Genomic DNA, 27,739 nt, shown 5'->3' with positions numbered 1-27,739 from the left:
GATAGCATCACTGACTCAATGGACATGAATTTGAGCAAACCCTGGGAGATGCTGAAGGACTGAGGAGCCTGGTATGCTCCATGGGGTCACGAAGAGTTAGATACAAGTTAGCTACTGAACAACAGCAAAATTTTCCTTAACAGCATAGACAAAAATTTAACTCAAAATCAATCATGCACTTAATTTAAAACCTAATACTATAAACCTTCAAAAAAAAAATGTAAAGATTCTATCATTGTAACCCAGGAGGCATAGAGGACGATTTCTTAGATAGGACACCAAAAAAACAAACCATCATATTGGTCTTCATTACTTGGAAACTTATGGTTAAGCAAATGAACTGGGATATATAAGCCATGAGTATATATCTGATATATATATACATATATATACACACACGTATATATATTTTAATATTTTTATGCTGCTGCTAAGTCACTTCAGTCGTGTCCGACTCGGTGCGACCCCAGAGACGGCAGCCTCCCAGGCTCCCCCGTCCCTGGGATTCTCCAGGCAAGAACACTGGAGTGGGTTGCCATTTCCTTCTCCGATGCATGAAAGTGAAAAGTGAAAGTGAAGTCGCTCAGTCGTATCTGACTCCTAGCAACCCCATGGACTGCAGCCTACCAGGCTCCTCTGTCCATGGGATTTTCCAGGCAAGAGTACTGGAGTGGGGTGCTATTGCCTTCTCTGAATATTTTTATAATATAATTTTAATGTATATAAAATGAAGACAAAACAATTTAAAATACGCAAAGGATTTCAACAGTAAAGTCAAGGAAATATGCAAGTAACTGTTTAGCACCCAGCATCACTGATCACCAAGGAGCATAGCATTTTTAAACCATAAGAAACCCACCAAGTACTCACTGAGGTGATTAAATTTAAGAATATCAGCAACACCAAATGTTGCAAAATTATGGAGTTCATGGGAAAGTAAAATGATAGCGCCGGCTTGAAAAAACATTTTCTCAGTTTCTTATAAAATTAAATGTGCCTCAGCTTAGTTCAGTCACTCAGTCGTGTCTGACTCTTTGCGACCCTATGGACACAGCAGGTTTCCCTGTCCTTTACTATCTCCCAGAGCTTGTTCAAACTCATGTCCATCGAGTTGGTGATGTTATCCAACCATCTCATCCTCTGTTGTCCCCTTCTCCTCCTGCCTTCAGTCTTTCCAGCATCAGGGTCTTTTCTAGTGAGTCAGTTCTTCGCTTCAGGTGGTCAAAGTATTGGAGCTTCAGCGTCAGTCCTTCCAGTGAATATTCAGGGTTGATTTTCTTTAGGATTGACTGGTTTGATCTCCTTGCAGTCCCAGGGACTCTCAAGAGTCTTCTCCAACACCATAGTTCCTCCTCCAGGGGATCTTCCTGACCTAGGAATCAAACCTGCATCTCCTGTGTTGGCAGGCAGATTCTTTACCATTAATTCGACCGTTAATTTGTAATGACAGAAAGTCAATCAGTGGTTGCTGGGGCCAGGTGATGGGGAGGGGATGGACTGCAAATAGAAGAGAATTTTTTCACATGTTCTTTATCTTGGTTATGGCCTTTGGATGTGGCCGTTGGGTATGGCCAAAGATATCTTCAAACGGTAACAATTTCATGTTATGTAAAGTGAAAGGAAGAAAGTAATTATTTAAATAAAGGTGTTCGGATGTTTGCAAAGTACAAACTTTAATAATTTTTAGGTTTTCATCTTTACAGGTGTTGATGAGAAAGTATTAAATTTGCAATGATTAATACTAAAATGTACAGTTATTTATGAGTGATGATAATCTGAATTCCTGTAAAGATTTCCATTTGACCCAACATATCAGTGGTTATGTGTGTTTTTGGAGGAGAGTGTGAATAAGCTGGTAATTTGTCTTCCAGTTCATATGTGTGCATGTGATAAAGAACCATACAATTAGGTAGGTGTTATAAATAGGATATGGCAGAAAAGACATCCCTACTCAAGTTTCCAAGATTTTATAGCATATGCCCAGTAGAGGTTTGCTACTCTTTAATTTTGCCTTTTGGGCTAACCAGCTGACGCCCAGTTGAAAAGACTTATGTTCTTATGAGGCCACAAAAGCCTTAATGTTCAGTCTTCAGCTACCTCAGATTTTGGGGAACGCCATGTACCATCAGCAGCTTTAGTCCCTACCCTCTAATGCTAGCGCTCATCTATCAAACTTAAGGCTGAGAGTGAAGGAAAGGAAGCTTCCAGATAAACATACAGCAGCGCCTAAACAGCTAATCACTCTAGGCTTCCGCTTCCAGGCCCTATAATTAGAAGTCCTTCTTTTCCTTGTATTCCCAGATGACGCAAATGCTTTTTGTGGCTTGGCACCTCATTTGGGGCGTGGGTTTAGTTTATGGCCAGGCTGGAGTCTGGTTTAGTCTTCTGATGCTGCATAAATAGTTCTCAAGCCACAGTCTACTCTGTACAAGTTTTTCCTTTTATGTATATCTGCTTTTTAACTTGTTTTCTAGAAAGAAAAAAAAAAAAAAAAGCTTGTCATTTCTTCCTGCAGAATGTGTGCAAAAGAGGAAATTATAAATTCAAAGGAAGCATATTATTGGTATAGTACTACACTAGCTGTTTCCTCCTTTCCTCTCTATAAATTTTTTTAAAAATTATTTTAAAGTTTTGTCAAAAAGTTGGACTTATTTCTGAGTTATGTAAGCTGTATTTGCATGAATAAGTGGAAGAAAACGTTTTGAGACAGGATACAGGAAGATAATCAGGATAGATTTTCAATGGCTAATTCTCTTAAAATTTGAAGTTGTTTTGCATGCCAGTTTGAAAAACTAGGAGCATGTTGAAAAGTTTTTATTTGTGATTATCTTTCATTTGCAAAACAATAAGAGTCTTGATTTGGCTAATCGGGACTACTATGTGAATGCTAATTATGAGTAAATCATTGATACGCTAATAAAAGAAAGTGAAGTTTATGTTCGGGAATGAGTAATATATTTGTGCTATAAATACAAGTGCATCACATTTCCTGTCATAATGATGTTTCCTCTGAATTGTTTTTCATGTGCAGAAATGATTTTGTTGTGGGAATGTGGAATGAAAACATAGTAGTAGAATTGTGACAATTCAGACTTCCTATAACTAAGCAAAAAATAGGAGTCAAGACACACTGTCCGCAAAACAGAGCATGTCCAATCTTTGAAATTTATTGTATGAATGACAACAGTATTTATTGACCTCATGCTGATAGCTATGCACAGAATGGGAGGTAATGTTAAATAAATTGCTCTAGATCTCAATAAATGACACGGTTCATCATCTTAAAATGTATTCTCTTGGAAATAGCCAAGATACTGGCATCTAATATGCTATTTTTTAATCAAATATAATGACTGGAGCTGTACCATATGTTAGCCAATAAATAGAAAACTCATATATACTTCACCTTCCCATATAAAGGCCCACTTTATCTTTGCACAGGTGCTTGATATTCTTTCAACAAAGAGATTTTAGGAGTTACAAAATATGATTTTGCTTCTGTTTCTCACAGAAAGCAAATATATTCTGGACAAAATATTAACAAACACACAAACATTTTAATATGTATATTTTAATTTCTGGAAAAACCAGTAAAACCAATAGATAAGTTAAAATTTTGTATTAAAAATAGTGAAATTATCTAAAAAAAGAGAAGGAAGCAAGAGCAGATAAATAAGCAAAAGTAAAAACAAAGGTGAAATTTAAAAGAGATAACCAACAAAGACCTACTGTATTACAGAGACCTCTACTCAATATTCTGTAAAATCCTAAATGGGAAAAGGACTTGAAAAAGAATAGATCCATGTATAACTGAATCACTTTGTTATATACTTGAAACACAGCATTGTTAATCAACTGTACTCCAATACCAAGTAAAATTTTTTAAAAAATCAAGGGGAAAAAAAACACAGGGGTACAATCAGAAAAATAGTAAAAAGTAACAAAATGGTAGATGTAAATCCAACCTTACCCACAAGTTACACTAAATGTGAACGGTCTATAAACACTAATTAAAAGTTTGAGATAGGAATAAAAAAACCCAAACTGAACCCCAGTTATTATCCAAAACAGAGTCATTTTATAATTATATTGACTGTGAAAGTAAAATAATAGAAAAGTATATATCATGCATACATCAATCAAAGCAAAGCTGAAGTAGTGATATTAATACCAGAGAAAGTTGGCTTTAGAATAAGGGAGACACTAAGGTCAAAATGGGACATTATGATAAAAGAGGTGATTCACCAAGAAGTTTTAACAATCCTAAATGTGTATGAACCTAAAAAAATAGGGCTCAAATTTAGGAAGCTTATATAACTGAAAAAAATACCCATAATTATGCTCGGAGATGTTAACTTCTACTCAATAATAGAACACAAAAGTAGGCAAACAAGTAAGGATGTTAAAGATCCAATAAGAGTATCAGTTAACTTAATTGACACTGAGAATACACCAAGTGTTCAGGTGTACATGGAACACTCAACAAGATACGTTGTTCTGAGATATAAAACAAACTTTAATTTCTTATCATAATGGAATTAAATTTGAAATTAGTATGTGAATGATAACTGGAAAATACGCAAACATTTGGAAACTAAACAACATATCTTCCTGACATAGTGATCTAAGCTTCAGCTTTTAAGAAACTTGAAGAAATAGAAAATAAAACTAAAGTAAGGGCAGTGAAGGAAATAGTAATAGAGGGTCATGACAGCAAAAGAAGGAGGATAAATCAGTGAAATGGAAAAGAGAAAACCAGTGACACCATAATGGTTTCTTTGAGAAGCTGTAGCTAGACTGACCATTGAAGAAAGGAAATGGCAACCCACTCCAGTGTTCTTGCCTGGAGAATCCCAGGGACGGGGGAGCCTGGTGGGCCGCCGTCTGTGGGGTCGCACAGAGTCAGACACGACTGAAGCGACTTAGCAGCAGCAGTAGCTAGACTGACCAAGAAAAAAAGAGAAAGGATACAAAATTTCAATATCCTGAATGAAAAAGTGGACATTACTAAAGACCCTACAGACTATTAACTTGAGTTACAGAGAGTAATTCTTCCAAGAAAAAACATTACAATATATTTTCATTATAAAAATTATGTTACATTTTATATTTACAAAATTTAAAGAGAAATTAAATTACTATATCTAAAAGTCTTCACACAAACACAAAAAAGGCCCACATAGTTTCACTGGAAAATTTTACTGGACATTTGTTAAAGTCTAGAAATAAAAGGAACATTATGCAACCATACCAGCTCTACCCTAGTACCAGAAACAGACACACACAGTATTAGAAAAGAAAATTACAAACCAGTATCCCCCAGGAACACATTCACAACAGAAAATAGTAGCTAATTCAGTGCAGCAGCATGTAATAAAGGATTCTGACAAAGTGGCATTTATCCCAGAAATGCAAGATTGTTCCACATTTGATAACCTTTCATTATTAAAATGCACCATACTAATTGACCAAAGAAGAAAAACCACATAATCGTCTCATAGGTGCAGAAAAGCATTAGACAAAATTTGACATCTGTTTATTATTAAAACTCTCAACAAATTAGAAGTAGAAAATAATGTCCTTAAGTTGATACAGAGCATTTACAGGAAATCTACAACTAGCATCATGCTTAAAGATTGAATACTTTCTTCTAAAACATGGAACAAGGCGTGAATATTGCCTCTCGTCATTTTTGTTTACCTCAGCAAAAATAGCAGGTCAAGAGAAAAAACAAGGCATGTAGGTCATGTAGTGTGGAAAGAGAAAAATCAAACTATGTCTATTCACATACTGTAGGTTTAGAAAGAAAATTCCATGTAATCTACATAAAAGCTCCTAGAATTTGTAGAGTGTGTAGGTATGCACACAGTTCGGTTCAGTTGCTCAGTTGTGTCTGACTCTTTGCGACCCGTGGACTGCAGCACACCAGGCCTCCCTGTCCATCACCAACTCCCAGAGCTTACTCATACTCATGTCCATCGAGTCAGTGATGCGGTCTAACCATTTCATCCTCTGTCGTCCCCTTCTTGTCCTGCCTTCAATCTTCCCCAGCATCAGGGTCTTTTCTAGTGAGTCAGTTCTTCGCATCAGGTGGCCAAAGTGTTGGGAGTTTGAGCTTCAGCATCAGTTCTTCCAATGAATATTCAGGACTGATTTCCTTTAGGATAGACTGGTTCAATCTCCTTGTATACAGATATTTATATAAATATCAGTTATATCTCTATATACTGCCAAGGAAAATTTGGTAATTGAAATAGAGTACCAGTGATAGTAACACTAAGAAAATACAATCAATGTGCTAAAAGACAAAAAGGAAGACATATCAAGAAATATGTGATGTTCATAGATCAGATGACTCATTATTGTTAAGATGTTTGTTATCCTAATTATGTAGATATCGAAAAGCTGAATCTGTGTTTGGAAAGACAAAGGAATTGGAATAGCTAAAACAATCTTGGAAAGGTCAGAAAACAAGGGCTTGTTCTGTGTGATTTCCAAGTAATAGTAAGTTAAGAAAGTGTGATATTAGTGAATGATAGACACAGATATCAATGGAACAGAATAGGACTTCCAGAAAAACACCCATCCTAATATGGCCAGTTGATCTTTGGCATGTTGACATTGAATGTAGAATAAAAGATAGATAAAAGAGGATAAAGATTAGCCTCTTCCCATGGCAGATGCATGTTGATGTATGGCAAAACCAATACAATATTGTAAAGTAAAAAAAAAAGATTAGCCTCTTTAAGAAATCCTGCTGAGACAATTGAACATCATTTTCAAAAAAGATAATTTCTAATACCTTACACTTTGTACAAAAATTAACACAAAATTGATGAAAGACCTAAATGTAAAATATAAAACTGTGAAATAGAACAGGAAACCAAAATTTTTGTGACCTTGTGTTAGGTGCATAATTCTTGGCCATGACATCTCATCAAAATTTGCTTTGTGAAAGACAGTAGGGAATTTAAATAAATAGGCTAGAGTGGAGACAAGTTTTAAACTGGTGAATTGAGTAGGGTATTATTAGCTGTAGTAGTACTCAAATTGGAATTTAGAATTCAGGTTTTGAGAAATGGAAAAAGTGAAAGTGGGTTTTAATTCCATGGGGGGAAGTCTTTCACATTCTTTATTATCAGATTTGCTATTTTAAAATGCTTGTGAACTCTGTGATTCCAGCATTGTAAACTTTTCTCTACTAGTTGTATGAGAACATCATAAAACCTTGACATGTAAGTATGTCACTATACTTGAATACTGATGTGACCTTAAGGTTTTGTATTCACACAGGAAAAAAGTCTTGTGTTTTAATTTTTTTTTTAATTGTAGGAAGTTTCTTATATATTTGGTCACTTTTTCCCTTCAATAATATTTTAAAGTATGATGAGTGCCTTGTGAAAATATTTTATCCACATACATAATGGTGTTTGTTTTTACCCTTTTTTGGTGTGTCCTTCAGGAATGCTTCTAGTCACAACAGATACCCTTGGCCATGACTTCCACGTCTTCCAAATTTTGACTCATCCTTGGTCCTCATCACAAAGTGCTGTCCATCATTTATATACTCTTCACAGGGGAGAAACTGAAGCCAAAGTAAGTTGTATATTTTTTCAGAAGGTGTTATTTTTGTGTAATATGACATCTAATCCAGAGGTTATTTGTATCATACTGGAGGTTAACGTTAATGTTGGTGTGTTCATACAGTTTTTTAGACTGGGTCAGATAATTAAGAACTTTATCCTATTTTGACCCAGTTAATAACATAAGCAGTAGGTGAACAATGAACACTGATAAAACAGAAGTTCAATTTATTGTTCTCTTCCTGTCCTAAAACCATTTTTTTGTTTGTTTTCTTCAAGTCCAGTCTATTAGGCATATATTCTGCAATCATGCTGAAGTAGTTATGGGTGAAACGATACTATGTGTCTGGTTTGCTTTTGAATGTTCTGGCAGAACAAAGTAAACTAAGACATAAGTTGAAAACAATATGCAAAATGTTAATAATTGTCAAATCTAGGTGATGTTGATGGTGGTGGTTCATTATAGCAGTCTTTAGATTTAGTGTGTATTAAGAAATTCCTCTACTAGAAAGTAAAAATAAAGCAGTACCTTTCACCAACATTATGCTGTTTTACTCACTTTTACTGTTTTATAGCAGACTTATTGTTCATTTTTGAAAACATTTTCAGCTATTGAGCATTTTCTTATTGAAATGCATTTTAGTTATGGGGTAATATAAAGAATATTGAGTTATATAAAAATATTTTGAAGTTATATAAAGAATATTTTTAAGTTTTTAATTTGAATTACATTGAAATTACATTTTAATGCAGTTAGAATTTGCATCATTAAGTATAGAATTTTTGCATCTAGGAATTATTACATTGTAAAATTATTATTGCTGAGGTATAATAGGCTATATATTGTTTTGTATTAGATTTGTGTTTTCCTGCTTTGCTGTACTCTATTTTGAGATCTAATACTTTTTCAGAAAAATTTTTCTTGTATTTTACGTATAGAAGGTGAAAGTCGCTCAGTTGTGTCTGACTCTTTGTGACTCCATGGAATGTCCATGGAATTCTCCAGGCCAGAATACTGGAATGGGTAGCCTTTCCCTTCTCCAGGGGATCTTCTCAACCGCATTGTGGGCAGATTTTTTACCAGCTGAGCCACAAGGGAAGCCCAAGAACTCTGGAGTGGGTAGCCTATCCCTTCTCCAGGGAATCTTCCCGACCCGGGGAATCAAACCGGGGTCTCCTGCATTGTGGGTGGATTCTTTACCAACTGAGCTATCAGGGAAACCCTTATATAGAACATACTTTCTGACAAGTATTATGGTAATTTTTGACCATTTTCAGTTTTATTTTTGTTATTGCATTAGTTTCGAACTCTAAAGCGATATGTAATTAAAAGTAATAATTGTGGTCTTTTCTTTGTTAATAGTACCCCCTATTTTTAAACTTTGTATCATGCTGTTTTGATTACTTTAGCTTTGCAATATAGTTTGATATTGGGAAGCATGATGCTTCCAACTTTGTACTTCTTGGTCATGATTGCTTTTGTTATTGGGGTCTTTTCTGGTTCCTACAAATTTTAGGACTGTTTTCTAGTTCTGTGAAAATGCCATTTGAATTTTGATAGAGATTGCATCGGAGAAGGCAATGGCACCCCACTCCAGTACTCTTGCCTGGAAAATCCCACGGATGGAGGAGCCTGGTAGGCTGCAGTCCATGGGGTCGCTAAGGGTCGGACACGACTGAGCGACTTCACTTTCACTTTTCACTTACATGCATTGGAGAAAGAAATGGTAACACACTCCAGTATTCTTGCCTGGAGAATCCCAGGGATGGGGGAGCCTGGTGGGCTGCCGTCTATGGGGTCGCACAGAGTTGGACACGACTGAAGTGACTTAGCAGCAGCAGCAGCAGAGATTGCAGTGAATCTGTAGATTGCTTTTGATAGTGTGGATATTTTAACAGTATTGGTTCTTTTAATTCATGAGTATGGAATATTTTTTCATTTATTTGTGTCTTCTTCAGTTTCTTTCATCAGTATCTTATGGTTTTGAGTGCACAGGTCTTTCACTTCCTTGGTTAAATTTTCCTATGTATTTTATTCTTTTTGATGCAATTGCAAATGCTTTCGGCTTTTATGAAAGCGCTTTCAGCTTCTCACCATTGAGTATAATGTTAGGTGTGGGCTTGTCATATATGACCTTTATTATGTTGAAATATATTCCCTCTGTATCTACTTTAATGAGTTTTTATCATGAATGCTTGTTGAATTTTGTCAAGTGCTTTATCTGCATCTATTGGGATGGTCATATGATTTTTATTTTTCATTTTGTTGATGTGGTGTGGATCTCAGCACCTAGATGCAGACTGATTGGGAGCTGAGCCTTCAGACTGCAGCTTTTAAAGTATGCAAATATACTGCTTTCAGGGGAAGACTGGGAGAAGGACATTTTTAGTCTGCTGTCTTTGTGCTGTGGCCTGTGTGGATAGTGGGCTAGGAGAAGTCACTTAAAACTATATAAATATCCCATTCCTCATCAAACTTTTTATTACTTGTTTTATTTACATGTATCATTTGGTTGAATAGATTCTTTGTTAAATGAGTTATATTCATTCAAAAATTATTTTAGTACTCAGAACAGTCCGCATTTGGCCTGTTGGAGCCTATTAGTTTGACATCTATTAGCTTGACATCTTCGACATCTATTAGCTTATAATATGTACATTATTCTTTGACAGTGTGCTTACATTCTGGCACAATGAAGTTGCTTTCTCCTGTTTAATAACCATTTGCTGTTATTGCTTTCGTATGGAAGTTTTCAATTAGATGAGCATTTTAGGTAAAGATTTACTATTTCACTATAAAATGTTCTGCTGGGCACATGTTATTTCTTTGAAAAGATTTTTTTCATTGATGTATAGTTGATGTACAGTATTATATAAGTTGCAGGTATACAGCATAGTGATTCACAGTTTTTGAAGGTTATATTCCATTTATAGTTACCAAAAAATACTGGCCATATTCCCTGTGTTGTACAATAAAGGGCATGTTTTATTTCTTGACATTTTTTAACAAGTAATTTTATTTGTTTATCTTTGGCTGGGTCCTCATTGCTGCGTGGGCTTTTCTCTAGTTGTGGCAAGCAGGGGCTACTCCAGTTGTGGTGTGTGGGCTTCTCATTGCGGTGGCCTCTCCTGCAGAGCACGGGCTCTATGGCACACAGGCTTCAGGAGTTGCTCCACGTGGGCCCAGTAATTGCAGCTGCCGGGCTCAGTAGTTGTGGTGCACGGGTTAGTTGTTCCATGGCTTGTGACATTTTCCAAATCAGAGATCCAAACTGTGTCTCCTGCATTAGCCAGCTGATTCTGTACCACTGAGCCACCAGGGAAGCCCCACATTTTATTTCTTTATTGTTTTTTAATCTGCATCCTATCCTCCCTACTTACTAATATGCTCTACCTCAACTGTAATCTCCAGTAATTTGAACATTTTAAGCACCCACACCTTTTAAAAAATTTATATCCATTTTTGATACCTCTTTTGCATTAACATTATTTGTCATTCAATTTACCTTTATTTCTAACACGGAAACAGAGATCTTGCTTAAGCTTCTTGGGGTCTCTCATCCATAAAACAGTGCGCTGCACATGGACAAATGTTTGTAGGTGCTAATATTTGCTAATGCCAATGCTATTCCTATTTAACAGGTAGGAAAACCAAATAGGCGTTATTAAAATTGTGTTGTTCTATGTCACATCCTATAATTTAGGAGATTGGAAATTTTTAAACCTTAAACATAAAGATCTAAGGAAACACAATTGATAACCATAAAATTAATTTTTATAAGTGTATACTGAAATGATTTTGAAATGATATATAAAATTTAATACTGATGATGAAATCTGTATGGCAAGTAATCTGTCTGTCTTTGAGTATTTTAAAATCATGTCATTCTGGAATCTTCCAAGAACTCTGAGGATACTTTAATCATGCAAGGAAAAAAGGATCAAATATGTGGATCTAATTATGTTGAATTAAGTTGTTTTATGATCTATGACTTGGGATATCCTCTGCATCTGACAGTAATTTTCCTCATAAAGTACATGTGTAGTTAGCAAAATATTCTTAGTTTTCATCAGTAAAGTCATATGTAGTAAAACGTTACGGTATTTAAAAATATACTTCTGTAAAGTCTTACCGAAGCTGACACTAGTAGTTTTTGTACTTAACATGCTAATTTTGATAAATGGTACACTTGCTTTGGAAACCTCTGTGTATTAGAAACATGTTACTTCTACTTTATCAGAGCAATCCTGCAAAATGGTATGATTAATATGTTTAATTCTCAAGGAGAAAAGGACCTGTGTGTGAATGCTCAGTCGTGTCTGACTTTTTGCAATCCCATGAACTGTAGCCTGCCAAGCTCCTCTGTCCATGGGATTTCCCAGACAAGAATACTGGGATGGGTTGCCATTTTCTTCTCCAGGGGATCTTCCCTACCCAGGAATTGAACGCACATCTCTTGTGTCCCCTGGGTTGGCAGGCGGTTTCTTTGCGACGGTCAGTTCAGGAAAAAACAGCCTGGGGTATAGGAAAGGGGAACCCAAATGGAGTCTAGAATCCCTTTGTTGATGAGATATTGGTGAGTCTAGGAAGACCAAGATCATGGAGTTCTCAGGACTGAGTATCAGAGAGATGAAAGCTACAAAGAAAAAACCCTTGAGATCTGCCGAGAAATCTGCAACCATGGGAAGAACCACCGTCATACCAGTAGGAAGAAGTAAAATTACATTAAAGATGACATACAGAAAATCTAATGAATACCACAAAAAGTTAGAACTAATGGGTGATTTTAACAAGACTTCTGGGTACCAAAACCATATACTAGAATCAAACAATTGTCAATTAAAAAAAAATTAAGTTAAAAACAATGAGCATATCACATGTAGGACTGTATTCTAAAACTGTAAAACATCACTGAGAGTAAAGATCTGATTAAATAAAGAGTTAAACCATATTCTTGGGCTGCAGTACATAATATTGTTAGAATATAATTTCTCTCCAAACTGATTTGTATATTCAATGCCATCTCCATTAAAATCCCAGCAGTATTAAACATTTTTGATAAAAAATGAATAAGCTACTTCTCAAATTTATATACAACTGCATAGGAGTTATACTGGGCAAAATAATATTGAAAAAGAAAAAGTTGGAGCATTACCTGGTAATTAGACTTATTAAAGGTATAGTAACAGGCACATTTCCATACATACGGACAATTGATTTTTGACAAAGGTGCAAAATGAAGACAAGTTAGTCTTTTCAACAGTGGTAATGAACTGACTGGGTATTTATGTTAGCCCATGTCTCATCCCATATACAAAAATGAACTCATACTAGACCATAGATTTAAATGTATAAAATCTATGATTGTAAAGCTTTTAGAAGAAAACACAGGAGAGACCCTTTGAGTTAGACTCAAGTTGTCTGGTATCTACACCACATTTTAAGGGAACTCTCAAAAAGTGAATGAGTGGAGGAACTGGCCCTTCCACACAGTGCTGTTGGGAATGTACAGTCGTACGGCGACTCTGGAAAATAGTTTGGCAGTTTCTGAAAATCTGAACATAAGCTTGCCATACCACCCAGCAACTTCAGTTATGGGGAGTCCATAACAGAAAATTCACATTGTATACAAATTTACTGCACATTTCTTTCCTGTGCTTGTCATAACAAATTACCTTAAAATAACAGAACAAAACCAAATGGCCTTAAAATAACAGAAATCTATTTCTCTCATTTCTGGAAGCCCAAAGTCCAAAATCAAGGTGTTGGCGAGGCTGCACTCCCTCTAGAGTTCTAACAGAGAGTCTGTTCTTTGCCTTTGCCGACTTCCGGTGACTAAACATTTCTTTGCTTACGGCTAGATACCACTCCAGTATTTCCCTCTGTGGCCTCATTTCTTCCTCCTCTCCTCTGTGTCTTCTCCTCTTCTTTGTGTCTTTTAAGGGTACATTAAATAATTATTTAGTATCATTAAATGATTCCATTTAATATTAGCACTGATAATCCAGGATAACTTCTGATCTAGATATTAATCATGTATTTTGTCATACAAGGTAATAGTCACTCTTTGTACTATAATGTACTGTATGTAGGTCCCACAGATTAGGATCTGGGTATGTCTTGTTTTGAGCACTGTTTACTTCATTACAGTCCACCCTCTCTGAACCCTCAAATTCAGGATAATTTCACGTGCAAAATACGTTTACCCCATACAAACATCCCTGGAAATCTCAGCACATTACAACATCAGTTCTTAACAGTAAAATCTCTTTAAAATATCATCAGACTCAAAGTTCACATCTCCTCATCAAAATTATCCAAATTAGGTGTAGTTATCACCCTATGTATGATCCATCCTGGAGCAAAATTTGTTTTGATCTGTGTAGGAGAAGGTATAGAGAGAATGAGGCAGAAAAAAATACGTGGAGAAATAAAGATGGGAAACGTTCCAGATTTAGTGAAAGACACATTTTGAATATGACAAAGCTGAAGTTTAAGAATGACATAGTAAACTTTCTGAAAACCAAAGCAAATCTTGAAAGTAGCCAGAGGAAAATAACATATACAGAGAAAAAACATTTTCAAACTGTTGACTTCTTATCAGAAACCATGGAAGTCAGAAGGCAGTGGAATATCTTGTTTAAAGGACTGAAAGAAAAAGGTACTGGTAATAAGAAATTCTCCATCTAGCAAGAGTATCATTTAAGAACGACAAAGTGAACAGTAAACCTCGCAAATCCACACTGTTGTGCAGGGAGAAAGGATAACCAGAGCAAACTTGGACATTTTGGAAGTAATGAAATATCCGAGAAATGATCAATTTCATATTAAAGAGGATTTCCCCCCTTTCTTAATTCATTTAAAATATAAATGTTAACATTTTAAATTTAATGTTAAGATACTTTCTCTATGTAGGAAATTTAAACATTTTCTGGGGCTTATATTGTATACATGTAATACATATGATAGCTATAGCAGAATACCATTGGTGGTTGGGTGGGAACAGGTACATGGAATTATACTGTTCCAAGGTTCATTTGTGCTGTACCTAAAAAGACAAAACTTCATTTAAAATGGAATTCTAAAAAAATGTTTAATTACTTCAAAAGCAATTTTGCTGAAAGGGAAGAACAGAGACACAAGACACAGGATAAACAGAAAACAAAATTAAATAGTACATCAAAATTCAACCATATAAATCATATACTAAATATTAACATATTTCAGCCTAAAGAACTCCAAACTAAAGGGACAAATTACCTACTAAAGATTGTCTTTGAGTCTTTAATATGATGATGGTTAATACATGTTAAAAGGTTTGTCATGCAAATAATAAACATATGAATATTAAAAATTTGACTGTATTAATATAAACTAAGAAAGAGGTTAAGACAAAAGATATTACCAGCGATATTTCACAATGTTCAAGAGTCAAATTATCAGGAAGATTTAGATGTCTGTGCACCTAAAACTAAGTTTAATAACACTTTCTAAACATTTGATGTGGCTCAGATGGTAAAGAATCTGCCTGCAATGCAGGAGACCTGGGTTTGCTCCCTGAATTGGGAAGATCCCCTGGAGGAGGACATGGCAACCCACTCCAGTATTCTTGCCTGGAGAAGCCCCATGGACAGAGGAGCCCGGTGGGCTACAGTCCATGGGGTCGCAAAGAGTCATACACGACTGGACAACTAAATACATGAGGAAAAAAGGGCAGATCTCTAAGCAGTCCTGTTAACTATCTTGTCCTGAACAGCTAACCCCCAACACCTGTAGTATATTTATGCTTTTAAGTTGTGACATCTTGTATACTTTGTATGAAGGAAGCAATGGACAGTAGATGGGCAAAGAGGCATAACTGATGAATTTGGATGGAAATCACTATGCAGGGCAAGGCAAAGTGGGTATGATGAGCAGCTTGACTCTAGCTTCCTCACCAGTGGCTCGATTCGCACCTTGGGCCTTAGTGACCCAGATTCTTCTGTTACCAGCCATGATATATTTGTACAGCTCCTCGCCCTAAAAGAGGGACATCTGCAACCTGCCAGTATATAATCTCCTTCATGGCACACCAGACCATTGGCAAGGCCATTGACAGATGCCCACGTTTCAGTATAAGTATAGCACTTCTAGTAATTGTCCTTAGGGGGATTATCTAAAGCAGGTATCCACAAACTTCTTTAAAAAGCCAGAAAGCAAAATAGCTCTGCATTCTATATGTTTTCTGTATTACCTGTCACTGTAGCACAAAAACGTCCATACAGAAATGAATGGGCATCACTGGCCCACAGTTATAGTGACTCCTCAATAAAAGCAGAGGCGACAGCTTTCCATTATCCTGCTGTGCTGATTGATCCTTATGTTTGTCTATCCCAAGTTTTTGTTGGTGCTGTGCAGCTGCTCTGGGCCTGTGGACACCATCACTGTTCATCTTAGCCAAACCATCAGTGAGTCAGGCATTCAAGGGAAACTCTGTGATTCAAGGGCTTATTGAACCACTGGCATTGCTTCAGGCAGTAGAGTAGGTGATAAAGTAGTTGTAAAAACAAGGTGCTCCTGGGGGTGTTCTGGAACACATTCTGGAGTATACCCTTCCCACTTGACTAGCAATCCCTCTTGGAACCTTCCACCACACTCATCATTGGATTGGAATTGACTTGTCCCAGTACGGGTCTGGAAAAACCACAAAGCCTCCATGAGTCAGTTGTTCAGTGACAAGAACCCAGAAGCAGGTTTAGTAGCTGCCATCTAAAAGAGGGAGTGTACTTGGATGCTGGCTCAGGCAGGTGGCGATGTTGTACTGGGATAACACCTCTGCATGCTTTAGCAGCCATTAAGCCTCCACCTTCACTTTTTCCTTGGATTCTGATGTGTCTGTTACATAACATGGGAAGAAACGGAAAGGCTAGTAGGTGAGCCGCTATGGGCTTCCGTCTTCATGGCAGAGGATGCCCCCCCGACACATAGAAGCATGTAAGTACAATCAGTTAAGCCATTAATACTCGTTGTTCAGTTCAGTCGCTCAGTTGTGCCCGACTCCTTGCGACCCCATGGACTGCAGCACCGCATGGCCTCCCTGTCCATCACCAACTCCCGGAGTTTACTCAGATTCATGTCCATTGTGTTGGTGATGCCATCCAACCATCTCATCCTCTGTCGTCCCCTTCTCCTCCCTCCTTCAATCCTTCCCAGAATCAGGGTCTTTTCAAATGAGTCAGTTCTTCGTATCAGGTGGCCAAAGTATTGGAGTTTCAGCTTCAGCCTCAGTCCTTCCAATGAACACTCAGGACTGATCTTCTTTAAGGTGGACAGGTTGGATCTCCTTGCAGTCCAAGAGACTCTCAAGAGTCTTCTCCAATACCACAGTGCAAAAGCCTCAGTTCTTTGGTGCTCAGCTTTCTTTATAGTCCAACTCTCACATCCATCCATGACTACTGGAAAAACCATAGCTTTGACTAGACAGACCTTTGTTGGCAAAGTAATGTCTCTGCTTTTTAATATGCTGTCTAGGTTGGTCATAACTTTTCTTCCAAGGACCAAGCATGTTTTAATTTCATGACTGCAGTCACCATCTACAGTGATTCTGGAGCCCCCCAAAAATAAAGTCTGTCACTGTTTTCCCTTCTGTTTGCCTCGAAGTGATGGGAGCAGATGCTATGATCTTAGTTTTCTGAATGTTGATTTTTAAGCCAAGTTTTTCACTCTCCTCTTTCACTTCCATCAAGAGGCTCTTTAGTTCTTGTTTGCTTTCTGCCACAAGGCAGAAACTGCCACTAGTTATACTCATGAACATAAACTATGATAGTACACCCGCCTGTGGCTCAGTGGTGAAGAATCTGCCTGCCAATGCAGGAGACGCGGGTTCAACCCCTACTTTTGGAAGATCTTCTCGAGAAGGAAATGGTGACCCACTCCAGTGTTCTTGCCTGGAGAATCCCATGGACAGCGGAGTCTGGCGGCCTACAGTCCTTGGGGTCACACAGAGTTGGACACGACTGAGCACGCACACATGCATGCACAAGGTCACTTTAGTTCTCTGAACTGTGCTTAGGCTTTGCTCTAGGATATTTTTTACTTCTATGCGGGTAAGGGCTGTTTCCCCTTACACGAGGACATGGACTAATGTGTTTAAGGTGCACATGCCAGTTTTTCCAGTGACAGCTGCCAGGTCATCTCATTATCCCCTGTCTCTGTGGCCGGGGAGGCTAGCCTGCAGATACTATGGGAGCAGCCAGGAGTGTTAGCCTTTTTTCCTCATTTGGCCAAGCATTCGTGCCAGTTATTTCTGGATGAGCAGCGGTGCTGCTCACCAGTGTCCAGGGAGGATCCAGGCACAGCAGCCCCTTCTTTTCTGTCCCCACTCCTAGCACTGCCTGGTTCACACTGTAGTCCTTGGCTTTTGGGGCCACCCCTCATCCTCGTCTCCACTCAAGTTCAAGCTTCAGCAGGAGTCGGCTCCAGTGGCACTGCTGACACCGTGGTGTTCCCAGGGTGTTACATCCGCATTTTGTTTGTTTGGATTTTTATTGAAATAATCATAGATTCATGTGCGCTTACAAGAAATTGTACTAAGAAATCGATCCCATGTACATTGTACCCAATTAATCCCAGCACTAGAATTTTGCAAAACTAGAGTATGTGACAACCAATACACTGACATTGGCACCACGCATTGATCTTTTTCAGATTTCACCTGACTTACTTGTGTTCATGTGTGTATATGTGTATGTAAGTGTATATGTTTTAATCATACGTGTCGGCAGTATCCTCCACTGCTGTCAAGATACTGAACGGTCCCCTCATGTTACCCTTTTGTAAGGAACCTGACTTTCACAGTTTTATAAACATTCACCTGAACAATTTACAGTTTGCACTATTACGAATATGTTATGTGAACATAGTTTTCATTTCTCTGGCATAGATGCCCAAGAGTTCAGCGTGCTACTTATTTTAGCTCATTTTCAAATTTTTAGCGCCTAGCAGAGCGCAAGCTTTGAAAGGCTTCCCCTGAATATGTTATTGACTACATAAATGAATCTGAAGAATCGATATGGGGAGGGAGTAGGCAGATGAGTTAGATGCTGTGTATGGATTATCTGTCTTTACCGCATCTCCATTTAAGCAACTTATTCTCACGCCAGCTTATTGCTTTTAACCTTGTTGCTTTGTCAGAGTTAGACCATTTTAAATGAAAGTGTATTTATCAATTTTGAAAGAGAAATCATTGAACTGTTGGGTTGGGAATGTCTATGTGGTTTTTAGTTGCTAAGTTTTGTCCAACTTTTTTGGGACCCCTTGGACTGTAGCTCTCCAAGCTTCTCTGTCTGTGGGATTCTCCAGGCAAGAATACTGGAGTGGGCTGCCATTTCCTTCTCCAGGGGATCTTCCCAACTCAGGGATTGAACCCACATCTCCTGCATTGGCAGGCAGATTCTTTATCACTGAGCCACCAGGGAATCCCATATTAATATATTGTATATTAATTAATGTTATATATTCATTCTTGGGCACATAGCTTATTTTAAATATTTTCCTTCATTTTCATTAAACATAACCTCATCTGATGGCTTGGATCTTGACCAGTTAGCATTTGTGGTATGGGACTTGTCTTTATGGTTTGATTGCCATTCTTAACAGGCTTCTGAAAGACAGTAGGTACTCTGGGATTTGAGATATTTTATCTGAGTACTCTCTGCTTTCAGATTTTCTTTCTTTTTAAAAGGGAGTTGGAAAGGGAATTGGTAATTGAATCTTTAGGCATATTTTTGGCTACAGAAATAAAAACACAGGGTTTATTTTTCTCACCTTACAAGAAGGCTGCTGCTGGTTTTGGTACAGTGTCTCAGTGACTTTCTTTTTCTTGTGATCACTTTGTAATTGCCACTCTACTGGGCATCGTTTCTGAATTCAAAGCAGTAAGATGAATTCACACAGTAAGGACAGCTTCAGTGATGTTAATTCCTTTTATCAGGAAAGTGGATACTTTCCCAGAACACTGCAGCAGCATCCTGCTTTTGTCTGGCTGATCATAACTGTGTCAGCGCCTGCTGTGAGAGGCTGTGGGCAGTGCACTGGAGGCGTCTGTAGTGGTGGCAGGTGAGGCTGTGAAGCAGGAGTCGGGTGCTCCACGTGTCATCCACTAGTTACATCTGTATAAGCATAAATCAAAGTACCGTGCATTTTCATCATCTCAGAAAGTTTCCTCTGGCCCTTTTCAGTCAATCTACTGCCCCACTCACACCCTAGGAAATCATTGCTTTTACTTAATTTTTTTAAAAAGTATCTTTTACATAATTTCTAAGGTTTGGTATGGGGCTACAGGGCTGCTATTTCTGGTCAGGTTATTAATTTTTCTAGCTCCATGTTAGAGACTTAAGGTCAGTAGCAGAGTCCTTATCTGAGTGTTCAAAAACTGCAGGTTTCTTGCTCGTGTCTCCCCCAAGATCTCCCAACACCTCCTGAATTGTAATTCTGAACGTGGGATCAAAAATCTGTATTTCTTCTAGATAATCTAGGTGCTTCTTAGCACACTAAAGTTAGGGATTTTAGGATGTTAAAATAACCCTAAAATTTTAAACTGCTCTTACTGGTTAATTGAGACCGTGGAGTAAATTGGTGGCATAAATTTAGAGCCTTGTGTGATGCTGATTGTTGTATGTTAGATTCTTAAATGTAATAACACTTAATTCTAATGCTCAAATACTGTTATTTTATATGTAATTTGAATTCAGCCTGTTCTGTGAATGAATATATTCTTGGGGTTTTGTTTTAATAAAATGTTGGACATAATTATTCCATATATGTCTGCTATATTAGACTTTTGTGGCCCCAAATATTGTTTGGGTGAGTAAATCAATGAAATTGATTTAGATTGCTGAAAAAATGCTTGTATAAATTAGAATTACTGAAATACAGCTGTATTAAGTTTTAAGAAAAATTTAGTTTTCTACAGGCCTAATTGGTTTCTCATAGCCAAATTTTTCATCATTACAATAAGAAGCAAGTTTGAGATCTTATAAATATGCCAAATAATGCATTTAAAGAGCAATAAATTATGTAACCCAGTAGAAATTTGCAAAACAATTAAGCACTGTGTATTTCTCATTTATATCTTGTTAAGCATGATGACATTTGCTTATTTAAAAGCTCAAAACTGATAATAATGAGTGTCTTAATGAGGGTTCCCCATCTTTCTTATTTTTAACAATATGTGAAAAACCACCCAACTTGTTTGATAACATGGACAGTTATATCATTTTGCATTTTGTGGATAGGCGACTTGTTATCTTCTGTAATTTTATTTAAAGGATTAAACTTTCCCTAGTTTCTTGACTGCTGATGTCTTCAGCAACTCGTCTCTGCTCATTTATGTATCCTGATGTGTCTTTAAGGTCATAGAGCAGAATCACTTCTCTAACTGCAGTTTTCTAAGTAAGCATTTAGTGGGATTCTGTCTTCTTGCCTTGATACTGTTTGTTACCACCACCTCATTGCAGAAGTATTCTTGAAAGAAGGAAACTTCTTTTCCTTGACCAGACCAAGAAGTTGTCTTGATTATAAGTGTTTTGGAAAAAGGTTTTAGATAACATGGTTTAGTTCCACTGATGATGGAACATAAGTTACTCAATAAGCCTAAAGTTTTTTTATTTATTTGATTCTGGCTTGTGTTAATGCGTATGGTACAATACTATTAAATTCGTCTGGTGCTGTGTTTCTTCTCTCTTGCTTCTGCTATTTACCCTTTCCTTTGTCCTGCTGCTTCCTTTTCTTTTGCTTTTCTGTTATTTGTTTAGCTGAAAGTTACTGTAGGCGAAGAAGACAGATGAGACACTTGAGGAACGACTTTCTATTTGTAATTCTAGACTCGCTGGGAGTTAAATTTCTCAGCATAAAGAATCAGGAGATTCTTTAATTATAACATTAACGTGGCATTTGGGTGTGTCACAGTAATTGAAATGGGTGGGTATGTGGTTCATTTTAGGGTTTATCTGTATTGATCATTTTTGCCTATCAGTCGTCTTGCAATGAAATATTTGTTTGATGTATAAAACTAAAATTTCTTTTTATTTCAAAGGTTCTAGGCTCTTGTACTTTGATGAATACTTATAGCTTTTATTTGTAGGATACTTCTGGAATGTTAGTCAAGATTTTGAGCTGAATTTAGGCTTATCAAAGATTTAATATATTGAAAATTAGCTTCTTGGATTGCTTGGAGAGTTTTACTTGTTCATGTTGTTATAATGTTAGCTAATATTTTTCATATTCATATATATAGAGACACACATGCATTTTTCATGTTAAATCCTACTCATCAGCATCTTTAAATTATCATACTTTTGTTGTCTGGTTTATTTTTTTAAATACTGTTTTACAGTTGTTTTATGTGCTGGAAAATTAGTTTATCATTTAGTCAGTGTAGAAATCTTTCTTATGTACCTATGACTTGCCTGTTTTTCAAGAGACTGTGGTTAAAACAGTATTGAATTTTACTTGGCTATCTTTTTAAAGTATAAACGTAAATAGAGATTTTTGTTTAAATTGTCACCATTAGACTGGTTTCAAGATAAAAGTAATAAATTCAGTTTGTTAATTTGAAAATACTGGAAATTCCATATTAGTGTCTGATAAATGTCATACAATTTAGTGACTGACTTTACCTAGATCAGGTCTGTGGCCAACCAGTTGTTTCTGTAAAAAAGTTCATTTTTTTAATGAACATAACTGCATGCATTGATCTATATATATTTTCTATGGTAACTTTGACCCTGGAAGGGCAGAGTTGAGTAGTTGAAATAGCTGAGAGAGAGTATACGGCCTGCAGTGTTTGCCAACCACTGCAGTACATAAGTTTTTATGTTTTTAAATTGTTATCATGGCCGAAATATTCCACTGTGTATATGTGTGTATCACATCTTTTTTCTCCAGTTCATCTATTGATGGGCATTTGGGTCGTCATTAGAGTGTTTTGAGACATTTTCTCTTCCTACTTCTCTTCAGGGTCCTTTAGCTGCTATGTTTATTGAAGGAACTCCTACCTAACTTTCTTTCAGCTATCCTTATCTCCACTACAAATCCACTCCCCTGCATTTCACTCCCACAGTCATCCTTCAAGAACTGAATGCTCTGTTTCTCTTTGGCTGTGCTGTGCTGCTTGCGGGATCTTAGTTCTCCGCCAGGGATGAAACTCGGACCCACGGCAGGGAAAGTGCTGAGTCTTAACCACTGGACTGCTAGGGAGTTTCTCAGAATTGAAATCTTTACTCCACTCTTTCCTAAATAAAATCCAGACACCACTTGCTCTGACTTTCATGTTGTTTCTGGCATACAGAATTACTTGCCATTCATTTCCATCTTGAAAGTGAAAGTGTTAGTCTCTCAGTTGTATCTGACTCTTTGCGACCCCATGGTCTGCCAGACTCCTCTGTCCATGGAATTCTCCAGACAAGAATACTGGAGTGGGTTGCCATTCCTTTCTCCAAGGGATCTTCCTGAACAAGGGATTGAACTTAGGTTTACCATCTGAGCCACCTGGGAAGAAGCCCCTTCCATCTTATGTCTATGCATTTATATCCAAAGTAGAATATCTTAATATGTCTGAATTAGAATGCCCTTCTTTCCTTTCTTTATAAATATATCCTACTTCAAAACTCATTTCCAGAACCCAGAACTATTCAGATCATGTTTTTTGATGCCACTCCTGATCTGTATCTACCCTCTCGAACATCTCCTTTTTGCCTGTCACAAGCAGAGTTTGTATATTGCTTCTCTTTTGTTACCACCGTGCCTCATATGTAATAGTTATTTCACTTTTACATGTTATATTTTTGTTAATTTCTAATGTCTTTCCTTCCTTGTAGGCTGTGAGCTCAAGGATGATTTTATCTGCCTCTTGTTCCTAGTATTTATTAGCATGTTACTTAGCATATTTGTTGAACAAATGATTAGATTAATAACTTCACCTTGTATACATTGTATAATGTATGTTTTAATTTTTCTCTTCTATACTTTTTGGAAGGCAGATGCCTTTAAAGAAATGAATATTATCCATGTGTATATATATATATATATATATATATATTTTTTTTTTTTTTTTAAATATAGGTTTATAGAGTGAAACCGCCTAGGTCTTATTTTCTGATTTGGCACTCTATACAACAAGAGACAGAATTCCCTTTAGAATATCTAAATCTTATCAAATCCCTGATGTAAAGTTTTGATCACTATTCAGAATGAGTCTAATCTTTAAAATAAGCATTTTGAAAATATAACCTGATCTGAGATAAATTTGATAACCAGGCAACCGTTTCTGTTTATATTTGGAAATATGTGTGTGATATTCTTCATTAAATCTGAATAGTTTCGGTCATTTCTGTGTTTTCCCGTGTTTCATTTTAGGTGCAAGACATATGCTTCAGCCATGACTGTCGCTGGGTTGTGGTCAGTACACTCCGGGGCACTTCCCATGTTTTCCCAATCAACCCTTATGGTGGCCAGCCTTGTGTTCGAACGCATATGTCACCACGAGTCGTGAATCGTATGAGCCGTTTCCAGAAGAGTGCTGGGCTGGAAGAGATTGAACAGGAACTGACGTCTAAGCAAGGAGGTCGCTGTAGCCCTGTTCCAGGTCTATCCAGCAGCCCCTCTGGATCCCCTCTGCACGGTAAACTCAGTTTTCTCTCTCTTCACTGTTCCCAACAGTCCTTCTCCCTTTTACCTTTAATTTTTGAGATCTGGGATAAAATAAACCCATTGTTCTAATCTGTTCATACGAAGACGATCTTGGGTTCATTTGAGGACATTCTTAACATATTAAATCATTTAATAAATTTAAATAATGGTGATGATGATCATTACCATGATATTTTAACTCCCTAACTTTTTAACTGTATAAGGATTACTTGATGCCATGTATATGGAATATGGTGTTCAAGACCGTTTTCATAAATTTAGAGATTGAATTTTTTATCTGTAGATCTTTTCCAGAAAACTCTGGCTTTAACCAAAGTCAGTACTGTAGTTCATTAAGAAATATCTATTGTGAAAAAAAAAATATATCTATTGTGGGAGGGGGATATTCTTGAGTCATACATATTTTAGAGCAGCATTTGCATTTTATCTTAAAATACACCTCTGTGGGATTTCTGTTAATGTGTTGCACAAAAAGCTCCCCAAATCCCAAAGACACATATAAGTCATTACTTTATTTTAGATAAAATACTTGTATAACCATAATCCTAATCAATCAATAAAACATCAGAACTCCATTTTTGTGCCCCCTTTCCATAAAAGCAAACCATGATTCTGGCTTTAGAGTAATCACTTCCTTTTAAAAAAAGTGAACTATAGCTCACTATTGTTTGTGAGATTAATTCATATATTTCTATGTAGGTTTAATTCATTTATTTCCATTTCTCTTACATATTCCATTTGTATAAATATATTTCTACTTATTTGTTTATTCTTTCTCCAACTGTTGATTTATAGTTTGGTGGTTTCTTGTGGAGTTCTTATGTATAATGAAGATATGAAAATGTTGGTACTTGTTTCATAGTGCAAATGTGTGCTCATTTTTGTGGAAATACTAGGTTACAACATATGCAAATCTTGACTTTGGTAGATACTACCAGAGTGGTTGTAGTTATTTTCTTGGACTCCAAAATCACTGAGGATGGTGACTGAAGCCATGAAATTAAAAGATGCTTCCTCCTTGGAAATCTAGCAGAGACATCACTTTGCTGACAAAGGTCTTTATAGTCAAAGCTATGGTTTTTCCAGTAGTCATGCACAGATGTGAGAGTTGGACCATAAAGAAGACTGAGTGCTGAAGAATTGATGCTTTCGAATTGTGGTGCTAGAGAAGACTTTTGAGAGTCCCTTGGACTGCAAGGAGATCAAACCAGTCAATCCTAAAAGAAATCAACCCTGAATACTCATTGGAAGGACTGATACTGAGGCTGAAGCTCCAATACTTTGGCCCCCTGATGGGAAGCGCCAACTCATTGGAAAAGACCCTGATGTTGGGAAAGATTGAAGATAGGAGGAGAAGGGAGTGACAGAGGATGAGATGGTTGGATGGCATCACTGACTCAATGGACACAAGTTTGAGGAAACTCTGGGAGATAGTGAAGGACAGGGCAGCCTGGTGTGTTGTAGTCCATAGGGAGCCTGGTGTGTTGTAGTCCATAGGGTTGCAATGAGTTGGACATGACTTAGCAATTGTACAACAACAACTTCTATCTAGTTCCAAATATATTTTCTTCACTCCAAACAAAAACTGCATATTCTTTAAGAAATTCCTCCCCGCTCTTCTGTGCCCAAGTCCCTAGCAGCCACCAATCTGCTTCCATCTCTATGGATGTACCTGATATGGATATTTCATATAACTGCAGTCATAAAATATGTCACGTTTTGTCTGGCTTCTTTGAGGTACAGCCACTTTGTAGTATGTATCAGCACTTGATTCCTTTTTATGGTTGAATAGTATTCTGTTATGTGAATGTTCCACAGTATTTTATCCATTCATCCATTGATGGATATTTGGGTTGTTTCCACCTTCTAGCTTTTGTGGATAGTGGTACTATGAACATGTGTGTACAAGTACTTGTTTGAGTGTATCTTTATGGTTCTGGATATATCCTTATCCTTATTTGTTTTAGCTCCTGCTTGAACACATGTGCTTTTGTAATACTTAGTCAATTAAAGATACATGTAATAGATAAATTTAGATATATTTTTTCCTTGGAGGAAATTTTAAGATAGACTGAAAAAGTATATTTGTAACTAGAATCCTGGGGAGAAATTCTGCAACTCAGAAAAGTTTGGGCCCTTTGTTGTTTTTAAGATTTTTTTGATGTGGACCATTTTTAAAGTCTTTATTGAATTTGTTACAGCATTGCTTCTGTTTTATGTTGCTTTGGTTTTATGGCCACAAGGCAGGCATGTGGAGATCTTCTCTCCCTGACCAAGGATGGAACCCACAACCCCTGCATTAGGAAGTGGAGTCCTAACTGTTGGACCACCAGGGAAGTCCCAAGTTTGGAATCTTTGTTTTCTACCTAGATGATGTTCTGTGCTTTGGTTCTATTATTTTTTATAAGAACAGTTGTGATTCATTTATATTTAACTAGTGGTCCATGAGGGAGAAGGCACTGGCACCCCACTCCAGTACTCTTGCCTGGGAAATCCCATGGACGGAGGAGCCTGGTCGGCTACAGTCCATGCGGTTGCTAAGAGTCGGACATGACTGAGCGACTTCACTTTCATGCATTGGAGAAGGAAATGGCAACCCACTCCAATATTCTTGCCTGGAGAATCCCAGGGACAGGGGAGCCTGGTGGGCTGCCGTCTATGGGGTCACACAGAGTCGGACACGACTGACGCGACTTAGCAGCAGCAGTGGTCCATGAAAATCTTTTACAGTAAGTCTTGGGTGAAAACAGTCATTAAAAAAGTATTTAGCATGTTTTAAAAAACAGTCATTAAAAAAAGTATTTAGCATGTTTAAAAGGTTTAGAAAGCTTTGAGATATTTATTCATTTTTTCAGCTATTTGCAGGACATTTTACTTCAGAAATGATTCCTTACATTTTTTGTGTAACTTTTGTCACATTGGGTTCCCTGTTGGCTTAGTAGTAAAGTCTGCCAATACAGGAGATGTGGGTTTGATCCTGAGGCAGGAAGATCCCCTGGAGAAGGAAATAGCAACCCACTCCAGTATTCTTGCCTGGGAAATCCCATGGATAGAGGAGTCTGGTGGGCTACAGTCCATGGAGTCACAAAAGAGCTGGACATAACTTTAGCTACTAAACAACAACAATACAACTTTGTTCTGTAATTAGGAGGTGGTATAGACTGAGAGCCAAAAAACTAATGCTTTCAAACTGTGGTACTGGAGAAGACTTCTGAGAGTCCATTGGACAGCAAGGAAATCAAACCAGTCAATCCTAAAGGAAATCAACCCTGAATATTCATTGGAAGGACTGATGGTGAAGCTGAAGCTTCAGCACTTTGGCCACCTGATGTGAAGAGCCGACTCACTGGAAAAGACCCTGATGCTGGGACAGATGGAAGGCAGGAGAAGAGGGCAACAAAGGATGAGATGGTTGGATGGCATCATCGACTCAGTGGACATGAGTCTGAGCAAACTCCAGGAGATA

At 37.3% G+C, this 27,739-nt stretch overlaps 1 protein-coding gene across 1 annotated transcript in view; it reads left to right on the top strand.

The window, feature by feature from the left end:
* The window catches only part of BCAS3 (BCAS3 microtubule associated cell migration factor), a 586,026-nt gene that overhangs the window by 192,193 nt on the left and 366,094 nt on the right, over positions 1 to 27,739 (top strand). The window contains exons 16-17 of the mRNA XM_070774269.1: positions 7,463 to 7,596; positions 23,980 to 24,244. Coding sequence (XP_070630370.1) covers positions 7,463 to 7,596; positions 23,980 to 24,244 — 399 coding nt within the window. The remainder of the gene's footprint in view (positions 1 to 7,462; positions 7,597 to 23,979; positions 24,245 to 27,739) is intronic.

This window comes from Bos indicus, chromosome 19, assembly GCF_029378745.1.
Source record: "Bos indicus isolate NIAB-ARS_2022 breed Sahiwal x Tharparkar chromosome 19, NIAB-ARS_B.indTharparkar_mat_pri_1.0, whole genome shotgun sequence".
NCBI lineage: Eukaryota > Metazoa > Chordata > Mammalia > Artiodactyla > Bovidae > Bos > Bos indicus.
The sequence above is the reverse complement of the archived record's forward strand: the minus strand, read 5'-3'. Positions and strand labels throughout refer to the sequence as shown.